The sequence below is a fragment of the Lynx canadensis genome, chromosome B3, assembly GCF_007474595.2.
Source record: "Lynx canadensis isolate LIC74 chromosome B3, mLynCan4.pri.v2, whole genome shotgun sequence".
Taxonomy (NCBI): Eukaryota; Metazoa; Chordata; class Mammalia; order Carnivora; family Felidae; genus Lynx; species Lynx canadensis.
The window spans coordinates 120080037-120091955 of NC_044308.2; the positions used below are offsets into that span (position 1 = coordinate 120080037).

An 11919-nucleotide genomic window follows, 5' to 3' on the forward strand; every position below is an offset into this window, starting at 1 on the left:
CCACATAACATCCCCCCACCCCCACCCCATTCCTCGGGCTCCAGCTCAGAAGGAGGCAAACGAACCCATCAGACATCCTTGCGTGGAGGTTCTGCACAATGTTTACTGGCTAGTGTCTCAGAGATTTGACAGTAACACTAACATCCTTAAGTATGGCCGAGAAAAAAAACTGCGTTTTTTCCTTAAAAACAAACAAAAAATTAAAATCAAAATGCCCAGCATCGTAGGTAAAGTAGGTTATCGTAGTCCCTTATTTTGGATCTCCGGACTTTCTGCTTCCAAATGCAGTAACAGTCCTAGTATTGCTCGAGAGTGGGGGCTTAAGGGTCTGCTTCCACAGTTTGCACTGAATTAGGGCTAGAATTTGGAATGTCGTGGTGCTGGGGGGGGGGGGCGCATTCCTTCGGGGGCCGAGGCTTAAGCCCTCGGGCTCTGTACCTGTTTCTCCTTTACCTTAGCCCCAGCACGTTTCCGGGGTTCCGTATACTGGTAAAAAGTCGCTTCCACCCCATCCCCCAACTCCGCTCCGGGAACAAGGGTCCGCATTGAACCAGGTGCGAATGTTCGCTCGCGTTCCTCGCCTTTCCCGCCTCCCCTCCCCCGACCGCGGCCCCCGCCTCCCCCCGCGCTGCACCCTTGGTGTTGGCTGCAGCCCGCGAGCAGTTCCCGTCAATCCATCCCCCCTCCCCTTACACAGGATGTCCATATTAGGACATCTGCGTCAGCAGGTTTCCACGGCCGTTCCCTGCGGTCGTGGGGGGAGCTATCCCCGGAGTCCCTCATCTTAGGGGGTCCGTGAGACCCCTAAGTCCCAGATTGCTAAGCATTGAGGAGATAAGGAAACGCACCAAGACGGGAGACGGGAGGCTGCGAGGGCGGCGGAGGCGGCAAGGAGGCAGCAGAGGTATCCAGGTCCGCTCGCCACCCCCCCAGCGCCGCGATGGTCGCGCCCATGACGTGTGGCTGCTCATTCATAGAATGCTGTTATAAAAGCAGTGGCTGCGGCGCCTCGTACTCCAACCACATCTGCAGCGAGCAGCCCAGAAGTCGAGACAGAGCCGGCGGCGGCGGCGGCGCAGCGAACGAGCAGTGACCGCGCTCCTACCCAGCTCTGCCCCACAGCTCCTACCTGCCTCTGTCCCTCAGCCCCTCGCCCGGGCCTAGACTCACCGCGACCATGATGTTCTCTGGCTTCAACGCCGACTACGAGGCGTCCTCCTCCCGCTGCAGCAGCGCCTCCCCGGCCGGGGACAATCTCTCCTACTACCACTCACCGGCCGACTCCTTCTCCAGCATGGGCTCTCCTGTCAATGCGCAGGTGAGGCTGGCTTCGCGCCGCCGCGGGGCCCGGGGCTCGGGGTCATCGGGGAGGAGACACGGTGGGCGGGACGCTCGGGGAGACGAGTCGGGGACCCCTTGGGCCGGGGAGGGAGGCTGCCCCGGCCGGAGCAGCCCTATCTCGGAGAGCCCCGGACTTGTTCCGAGTGCACGCACGCTTGTCATAGTAAGAATCGGTCCTCCTCTCCAGCGGCAGGCTCATCCTGAGTTGCCCTGGGACCGCGCTCTCTGACTGGTCTCTGACATGAGCTGGGGCAAACAGGTCTCAAGCAAAGATTCGCAAACTCGATCCTGGCTCCTCCGGGAGGCGGCAAAACGCGGCGATTCCCCCTCCCCTAGCTGCCTGGAGCAGGGAGGAGGGGCGGGGGAGGAGGGCGAAGCAGGCGGGTGTGTAAGGCAGTTTCATTGATAAAAAGCGAGTTCATTCAGGAGACTCCGGAGCGGCGCCTGCGTCAGCGCAGACGTCAGGGATATTTATAACAAACCCCCTTTCAAGCGGGTGATGCCGAAGGGATAACGGGGACGCAGCAGCAGGGTGGAGGAGAAGGGCACTGCGTTGCGGATTTCTTGGGAGGAAACGGGGAGACCTTCCATCCAAGATGAGGGGCATATAAAAAGACGAGAGCAGTCCAGGGCTCGCTTCACCCTCCCTCTCCCTGCTGCATGCGGCACTGGAAACTCGGCTGTCGCCACCGGTGTCCGGAACCTGCTCACTCACGTCAGCTCTCCCCTCCTGTCTTCGTTCTAGGACTTCTGCACGGATCTGGCCGTCTCCAGCGCCAACTTTATCCCAACGGTGACTGCCATCTCCACCAGCCCGGACCTGCAGTGGCTGGTGCAGCCCACCCTGGTCTCCTCCGTGGCTCCTTCTCAGACCAGAGCCCCCCACCCCTATGGAGTCCCCGCCCCCTCCGCCGGGGCTTACTCCAGGGCTGGAGTCGTGAAGACCGTGACCGCAGGAGGCCGAGCTCAGAGCATTGGCAGGAGGGGCAAAGTGGAACAGGTGAGGAGTTCTTCTGCGCCTTCTCTCAGCAGGGGGCATGGGTTGGCGTAGGTGGAGACAGGGAGCACAGTAGATAGGGCGAAGCCACCGATGCAATTCACCGCGCATCCTGAACGGGGACCCCTGGCTCCAAGCCATCTCCACCCCAAGCCAGACTCTGGTAGCCCTGCCCCAAGATGTACTGCAATAGTTTCTTCCCTAATAGGTTCCTACCTCCTGCTTTTGGACCGGGCTCTTTGTCCTGATTTTAAATGCCAGTCACACCTAGCCCACAACGGCAGGTTGGAAATGGCTTCCCAGCCGAGGTGCCAGGAAGCTGAGAAGCGCCCAGGGCCAGTTTCCCTGGGGTGGCCGAACAGAGCTGATGGCAGACCTTGTCACTGACTGTTGGCCTTTCTGAAAATTGTTTTTCTAGTTGTCCCCAGAAGAAGAAGAGAAAAGGAGAATCCGAAGGGAAAGGAATAAGATGGCTGCAGCCAAGTGCCGGAACCGGAGGCGGGAGCTCACGGATACGCTGCAAGCGGTGGGTAGATCCTGGGGGGGCGGGTCACTCCTTTTTCAAACTTTGGGAGCAAGTTGGCGACTGGGTATAGGGGAGCTTGAGTAAGCCTGTGTCTTATGCTTTGCTTTATCCCTCTGTGTGCAGGAGACAGACCAACTAGAAGATGAGAAGTCTGCTTTGCAGACTGAGATTGCCAACCTGCTGAAGGAGAAGGAAAAACTAGAGTTCATCCTGGCAGCTCACCGACCCGCCTGCAAGATCCCCGATGACCTGGGCTTCCCGGAAGAGATGTCTGTGGCTTCCCTAGATCTGAGCGGGGGCCTGCCGGAAGCTGCCACCCCCGAGTCGGAGGAGGCTTTCACCCTGCCCCTCCTCAATGATCCTGAGCCCAAGCCCTCCGTGGAGCCGGTCAAGAGCATCAGCAGCATGGAGCTGAAGGCCGAGCCCTTCGATGACTTCCTGTTCCCAGCATCGTCCAGGCCCAGCGGCTCCGAGACCGCCCGCTCTGTGCCAGACATGGACCTGTCTGGTTCCTTCTATGCAGCAGACTGGGAGCCCCTGCATGGTGGCTCCCTGGGGATGGGGCCCATGGCCACAGAGCTGGAGCCTCTGTGCACCCCGGTGGTCACCTGTACTCCTAGCTGCACTACTTACACGTCTTCCTTCGTCTTCACCTACCCTGAGGCTGACTCCTTCCCCAGCTGTGGGGCTGCTCACCGCAAGGGCAGCAGCAGCAACGAACCCTCCTCTGACTCGCTCAGCTCACCCACGCTGCTGGCCCTGTGAGCAGGCGGGGAGGGGAGGCAGCAGGCACCCACGAGCGCCGCTGCCCTAGTCGGTGCATTACAGAGAGGAGAAACACGTCTTCCCTCGAGGGTTCCCGTAGACCTAGGGAGGACCTTATCTGTGCGTGAAACACACCAGGCTGTGGGCCTCAAGGACTTGAAAGCATCCACGTGTGGACTCAAGTCCTTACCTCTTCCGGAGATGTAGCAAAACGCATGGAGTGTGTATTGTTCCCAGTGACACATCTGAGAGCTGGTAGTTAGTAGCATGTTGAGCCAGGCCTGGGTCTGTGTCTCTTATCTCTTTCTCTTTAGTCTTCTCATAGCATTAACTAATCTATTGGGTTCATTATTGGAATTAACCTGGTGCTGGATATTTTCGAATTGTATCTAGTGCAGCTGATTTTAACAATAAGTACTGTGTTCCGGCAATAGTGTGTTCTGATTAGCAATGACCAATATTAAACTAAGAAAAGATATGACTTTATTTTCTGGTAGATAGAAATAAATAGCTATATCCATGTACTGTAGTTTTTTCTTCAACATCAATGTTCATCGTAATGTTACTGATCATGCATTGTTGAGGTGGTCTGAATGTTCTGACATTAACAGTTTTCCATGAAAACGTTTTATTGTGTTTTTAATTTATTTATTAAGATGGATTCTCAGATATTTATATTTTTATTTTATTTTTTTCTACCTTGAGGTCTTTTGACATGTGGAAAGTGAATTTGAATGAAAAATTTAAGCATTGTTTGCTTATTGTTCAAAGACATTGTCAATAAAAGCATTTAAGTTGAATGCGACCAAACTTGTGCTCTTTATTCTGGAAGTTTTGTAAGATCCTGAAAGGTATCAGAGACCAGTTTGTCAAGAAGGGTAGCTCCTGGAGGGGGACACGCCCCTTCGTTTGATCCCTTATTGAAAAGGAAAGGGAAACTCTAAAGCTGATGTTGGGAATATTTTACAAATATGGGTTCATCTGGGGAGGCTAAGATTCCCTAGCAGATTCTGGGGTAGCAACCGACTGTACTATATAGCTTTTGAGGGAACGCGTCTTCTTGCTTCTTTCTCTGTTTTGGAAGTCCAAGGGGAAATATTTAAATCTAATTGTGCCAATATTAAACCGAAAGGTCTTGATCTTAAAGGAATCCTTTTAAGCAAACAGAATTGAGCTTTGCACAAACCACTTTAACTTTTTATTCCCTCAAAATTACGTGAGGGGTTACTCTCACCTTCAAGGTGAGCAAATTGAAGAAAGTTTAGAATGCATGCCTTTCTCAGTGTTCCACCAGTGAGATCGAATCTTAACTTCCTCATACCTTATCCTATCCCTAAGGCTGAGCTGCCTCTTAATATTTGGTCTAAAAAAAAGAAACAAAACTCAGGCCTTAACTCGAGCATACATTTAGTTGGGCTATTTTTATTCTCACAAGGAAAGGAGGGCTACTGTCCTATCCCTCGGTAATAAATGCATTGTAATTGCTGACATTTCTTTAACATCATAAGCCTGCCATTCTGTTTACACTGGGGGAAGAGAAAACTGGCCCTGAGAATTTGCAAGAGATCTTGAACAGTTCAAATAATGGTTGATCAGTCGGTAAATAAAAAGTTACATAACAGCTCATTAAGGAGAAGTCAACATGACTCTGAATAAGCTTTAACTTAGAATCTTTAAGAAGAACATGACCTTTGTCTGGGACACCTCTAGTAATGGGGCCCTGACACGCACATGCACAAACCACAAAGAAAAGAGCCGGGGCCCTTCCCCACCCTGTTCTCAGATACCAGGCCGGTACCATGTGTGGAAGCCAGAGGCCATGCTTCCCCACACCTGCTCTGTGGAAGGGGAGCATCGGTGCCAGCCTCCCCATGCTTTGGTGATAATGAAAATCACTGGGTGGTTATGGGGTGTCACACTCAGTCAAGTTGAAAGTTTTAATTGAAAATGACAGTTCCATTGAGGTTGATGTTCTCACCTACGGTCTCCCTGTGCCTGCAGAATAATTGACATTCGAAACCCACTTGCTTTAGGCTCTTGAGAACACTGATAGATCACATACGACTGCATATTACTTTTGCCTGTCTTGCAGTGATGAAAGAGGCTTTAGACTCCCTATTTGCTGTTCAGAGGGTAAATTTTCTGTAGCCTTTAAATGCAGCCTAGACTAATTACAAAATTACTGTAATTAACACCCAGATCTGAAATAACAAGGTGAGATACCTGTAAAGAAGCTAGCCACCCCCCTCCCCTGCTTTCGCATACAAGAATAACAACCCACAGAAGGAGATTTCCCAGGTGGAGAAGGGTGGCTGGACCTCAGCTTTGGACACTGAACTGCTCCCCCAGGACCTGGCTAATGACCCCTGTCAGTCCCACACTGACTATAGAGAAAGAACATTGCTTTCCCTTTGACAGCCTTATCCTATGCCCAGACACAGACCATTCTTCTATTTCACCATGACCCAGCGAAGAACACGTTGCTTCATCGACAAGACCGCATTACAGGTCCAGGGAGAGGTACTTGCACACAAGGAATCCCTTACCAGGCTTCTCGGAGGACAGAGTATCCTCCATAGGGTTGACATCTCACCCAGCTCCCTGCAGACTATTCTCATGGGATCAAGAGAAGAAAGGAATTCCTTCTGTTTCAGCCAAAGGGCTCTTTCCAAATCTTCCTTTCCTGAGTCAGGATTCAACAATTCCCATGGATGATGGATACTAGGAATGTCGACTTCTTTTTGGGAAAGACTGATCTCTACCCACAAGATACGACCTCACACTGGTCTCAACAAAACAACTATCCCACAATATACAAAAGATACACATATGATAGAAGGGGATGGGAATGAGGATGGGAGGGTCATTTTCTTATGGGGGAACATGTCTGGTTTGGCTCATCAATGGATCCCCAGACCTGTCTCAGTGTCTGGGGTTTAGTACAGGGATAATAAATATCGGCCTGGTGGCTGAATGCAGACATTCTGCACTATTTCCATGAGCAGAAGTACATTCCACACATATTCTCTAAATTCTCCTATTCCAGACCCTTTTATGATATTAAGCAATGGGAATTTCACATCTTTTATGTCTGGCTTCAAACACATACCCCACTTCTATCCTTGGCTCCTCTGACCTCTGCCCAATTCAATTTCAAAGTGAACACCCTGCCATTGGGTTTCCAGTTCCAAAGTAATTTTAGATAAAAAAAAGAATAGACGAAAAAATATCTATCTCTATATAATGGTGGATTATAGATTCTGTACTGTCTTTGCACATCCCTGCATCTTGCTCAAATTATTAAAATTAAAAGGTAGCACTTAGCCATTTGTTCTAAGAACAATAATTTCGTATCAACAGCAACTTTCTAGGTGTGAATGAAAGCAAATCAATTACTCCATCTTTAGTTAAAGGACAGAAACGAGACTGAGGCAAATTAAAAATTCTCGGATGATTACTCTTAGGAAAGCACCTGAAGTTTCAGTGTTTTTCAAACAAAAAAAAATCTAAAACAAAACAAAAAATCAACCTTTAAACTGTGTCTGAGGCTTCCTCGAAGCACAGAATAGTCAAATAATCAAAAAACAAATGAGAATTGAAGATCATTTGAATGCTGAACATCAGATCGCTTTAAGGTGTGCTGTTTTGCTATTCACATGAAGGAGCTGTCAGTCCCATGCTGACTATAGGGGAAGAACATTTCTCCTCCACATCCCCATCTTGTCCTTTTCCCCTACAGCCCCTGCTCACCAGCCTTCCTTCAATTCCAGACACACAGCAGGCTTGATCGTGCTGCAGGGCCTTTGCACTTGCTGTCTCTCTCTCTGGGTCTCTTTCCCCAGGTTGGCTCCTTCCTGTCATTCAGGATTCAGCTCAAAGGATACCTCCTTCAAGAGCCTTTCCCACATCATTCTATCTGAAGTGATTTATGCACACATTTCCTCTCCATGACTCTGTCTTATCATCCTGCTTTGTTTCTCCATAGCACACGTCACCGTCCGCAACATCTAATTTATGTTTTCTTTTCCTTTTTAATGAGTTTCGGCCCTTCTTCACCACTGTATTGTAAGTTCCATGTGAGCAGGGATCTCTTCTGTCTTGATCACTTCTGTTTCCCCAGTATCTATTAGGCACTCGAATGCTTGTTAAATGAATGAAGATGGATGAATAAATGAAGGCAGGTGAAATTTACAAAATTAATCTAAAGGGAGATAAGTAGAATTTAAAAGTGAAGATAAAGCTGTGTACCTCACGGACTTCTTCCTGGATAGAAAAGCATTTCCTTTGTTTAAAAAAATTCCTGTCAAGGGTTCTACAGTATTAAGGTAGGGCACTAGCTAGAGTGGGAAAGAATTTTAAGAGGTCCCCAAAATACAAGCATACTGCAGGTCAGTGACACTTCGAGACAAATTTACAAATTGAGAAATGTTTCAACATCAAATGAAGAATGGACATATGGTAAATATAGGCATAACCATCTTCAATGCTTTTATTTATTTTTGAGAGACAGAGAAAAGTGAGGAAGGGGCAGAGACAGAGGGAGACACAGAATCCAAAGCAGGCTCCAGGCTCTGAGCTGTCAGTACAGAGCCTGATGTGAGGCTCGAACTCACGAACCTAGAGATCATGACCTGAGCCAAAGTCGGACGCTCAACCCACTGAGCCATCCAGGCACCCTGGTATAACCATCTTCAAAGAAACAAACAAAATTATGGTTTTCACCCTTATTCTTATGAAATTTTATTTTATTTTTTAAAGTTTATTTATTTATTTATTTTGAGAGAGAGAGAGAAAGAAAGATAGTAGGAGAGAGGCAGAGAGAGAGAGAAAGAGAGAGAGAGAGGGAGAGAGAGAATCCCAAGCAGGCTCTGCACCGCCAGCACAGAGCCCAAGGTGGGGCTCAAACCCAGGAGCTGTGAGATCATGACCTGAGCTGATACCAAGAGTCAGAAGCTTAACCATCTGAGCCACCCAGGCGCCCCCACATGAAATTTTAGACTATCACACAAATCCATTTGGAGTGCCTACAAACTGGTATGCTAAATTATAAAACCTACAATTTAGTTTGCATTAAAATAGAAGACTGGGCACCTGGGTAGCTCAGTCAGTTGAGCTTCTGACTTCGGTTCAGGTCATGAGCTGGGGGTTCGTGGGTTCAAGCCCATGTTGGGCTTACTGCTGTCAGTGCGGAGCCCGCTTTGGGTCCTCTGTCCCCCTCTCTCTGCCCCTCCCCTGCTTGCTCTCTCTGTCCCTCAAAAATAAAGAAAAACATTAAATAAAAAAAAAAAGAATAGAAGAATAAAGGTTAGCTGTTATTACTATCATTACTGATATCAATCTTATCATCATAATCATCATTTATCATCATATCATCATAATCATCAAGAATATGCCCAGACCTGAGGAAAAGCAGTTGGTAATAAAGTGTATTGAATCCTGATGAATGAGTTCAAAATCCCTGAAGGACACTGGCTGGATAGATGGCTACTTTCTTTGCACACAGAAGAAAGCGACAGAAGCATAAACTGGGTTTAGTTCAAAGCAATTCATTTCAATGACTCCACACACTCATTCACTAAGTTGCCTTTCCTTTGCCCAAGGGCAGAAAGGGTTCTTGGCCACTGTCCCAAGGAGGCTGCCTGGCTTGATGGCCATCAGTTCTTCTTGACTAATAAGCCCTTTTTACTTTCAGCTCACACTGAGAAGGCAGCGCTTTGCTTGGTCCAATCAGTTGATTAGAATAAGAATCCGGAGGGGTTTGATCGATGGTTACATTAGGAGCAGGGCCTCAGAAGGAGGTCTTGTCAAAGGATGAGGAGCAGAAGGCCGCCATGTTTACTTTGGGGGAACAGTGTGCAGTCAGATCTACGGAAGCAATGATTGATTTGCAGGCTTTTTGATCAACTACGAGACTCTCATCACAGCTTTAATTACCAAAACAATATAAGTGAATTTGGATTTGAGGAATTGGATCCAATATAGCAGAGTGGTTCAGAGCAACGACTCAGGTTTGAATCCTGGCTCCTTGACCTTGGGCCAGTTACTTCACCTTTCTGCACCTTAGTTTAAGTAGAAGGGGGATAATTGTACCTTACCTCTTGGGGTTGTTGCAAGTATTAAAAAAAGTTAGTATGTATTGGGTGCCTGTTACAGTACAGAAGTGTTTGCTATTATTTATTATCTCTATAATTAAGGGAGATGGGGGTCAGGGGAGAAAATATTTACCCTCTTGGGCAAGCATGGGCTTCATTTAATTCAATAAAAAGTTTCTGGATGTCTATTATTTATCAGGTGCTGGTTTCAGATATGAGAAAGGCATAGGCCTGTACTCAAAGAGTTCATGGTCTAGTAAGGGAGAAAGACACGTAAACATGTGCATCATAATACACCGTAAGGGTGAAAACATCAGATGCAACAGTTGTGCAGAAGAGGGAGTGATGAACTCTATCTGGGGGCGTCTCCGAGCCAGTGATCTCTGAGCTGGGCTTTGAAGATGGATGGAGTTTGCCAGATGAGCGAGTGGCCGGTGGAGGGATTTCAGGAAGCAGAGGGATATCCCCGTAAAGGCACACACTCCTGAAACAACACACTTGCTTTTGCTGGACTATAAAATATGGGTGGAGGGGGGAGGAAGGAAAGGAGGGGGATGTGATTATAGAGCATCCCCGAAGTGCATTTGATTTCGTTTACATTAATATTGCAGCATCAAAGCGGAGGGGGCTGGAGATAGGTCAGGAAGAGGTAACTGTGGCCAGATCATGAAGAGCCTGGTATTTACTTGCTTCAGTTGTGTGTAGGCTGGACCGGGGCAGTGGTGGTGGGAATGCAGAGGGAACAAGAGGTAATTAGGGGGTAGGACTGTTGGGACCTGGTGACTGAGTGGATGTGGGAGGTGAGGGAGGGAGAGGAATCCCAGTCACTCCCAGGTTCACCGGGCTCGACATACATGGAGGCTGTGTGACTGTGACTGCAGGAAGAAGAGTAGGTTTGGGGAATAAGAAAGTAAGTTCCATGTTGGACATGTGGAGTTTGCCAAGCCTGTGGGATTCCCCGGGGGCGGGGGCGGGGGAGGGTGGTGTAGGCAGTTCACTTATACACTAGATGTTCTATGATGTGAGCTTATGGAGCTCGTCTGGAGGCACGTGGTTGGGATCGGACCTGGAGCCCTAGGATATAATAGTGATAATGGCTAACATTTCACATGTGCTTGTTACATGCCAGGCTGTGCTATGCACTTCACAGGCAATGCTAAATCAGGAACTGTATTCGCTTCGCTAAGCATTTTACCTCTAGTAACTGGCCCATACTGGGCATACGATAATTATTTTGTTGAATGGATGCTCTCGTTAAGTCCGCACCACAGCCCGATGATGCAGATATTATTAGGATCTTCATCTTACAGATGAGGAAAATGAGCTAAAAAAATATCACATTGCCCAAGGTCACACACTTATGAAGTAGCAGATCAGAGATTTGAAATGAGCTCTTTGTGACTATGAAGTCTGACGTGCTGAACTGTTTTGCTAGAATGTTAAAATCTGCTCCTAAGTAGGTACTTATGGGGCTCCTGGGTGGCTCAGTCGGTTAAGCGTCTGACTCTTGATTTAGGCTCAGGTCATGATCTCACGGTTTGTGTGCTCGAGCCCCACATTGGGCTCCTGTGCTGGCTGTGCGGAACATGTGTGGGATTCTCTCTCTCCCTCTCCCTCTGCCCCTCTCCTGCTTATGCTCTCTCTCTCTACCTCAAGATAAGTAAACTTAAAATAATATATACTTATGTGACTTAGGGTGAGCCTCTAGCCCCTCTGAGATGACCCCATCGGGAGTGGATTTCAAAAATCTCGGAGCTCCCTTTCCAGCTTCAAAACTCTGACGACATCAGGTGACCACGGTGGAAATGCACTGTAGGGGCCCATACCCCACCATTTAGGATGGAAGGCCCGAGAAGTGTATGTAGTGCTAGGTGCTACACCACAATGGCGAGGTGGGAGCTGTGTGGGCGGGCAAAGCGGGCGGATTAGGGTTCTGCATCTGCACAACAAATTATCGCAAACTTAGCAGCCAGAAGCCACACATATTTCTTCGTTTCTGTGGACTGCATGGGTAAGCTCCGTCCTCTGTCCATGGTCTCATAAAGCTGCAGTCAAGGTGTCAGCTGAGCTGAATTTTCAGCCGGATGGTTGAAGGGAGAAGAGTCTGCTTCTGAACTCATTCTGGTTGTTGCAGACTTTATTTCCTCATGATTTTGTAACTAAGGCCTGACCTTCTGCTGGCTGTTTTGAGCTGGCCT

At 48.6% G+C, this 11919-nt stretch overlaps 1 protein-coding gene across 1 annotated transcript; it reads left to right on the forward strand.

The window, feature by feature from the left end:
* Positions 1–1015: 1015 nt before the first annotated feature.
* Positions 1016–4434, forward strand: FOS (Fos proto-oncogene, AP-1 transcription factor subunit). The gene is made up of 4 exons (XM_030319601.1): positions 1016–1318; positions 2087–2341; positions 2757–2864; positions 2988–4434. The coding sequence occupies exons 1-4, from the start codon at positions 1178–1180 to the stop codon at positions 3627–3629; spliced, it is 1146 nt and encodes a 381-aa protein (XP_030175461.1). The 5' UTR covers positions 1016–1177; the 3' UTR covers positions 3630–4434.
* Positions 4435–11919: the final 7485 nt, after the last annotated feature.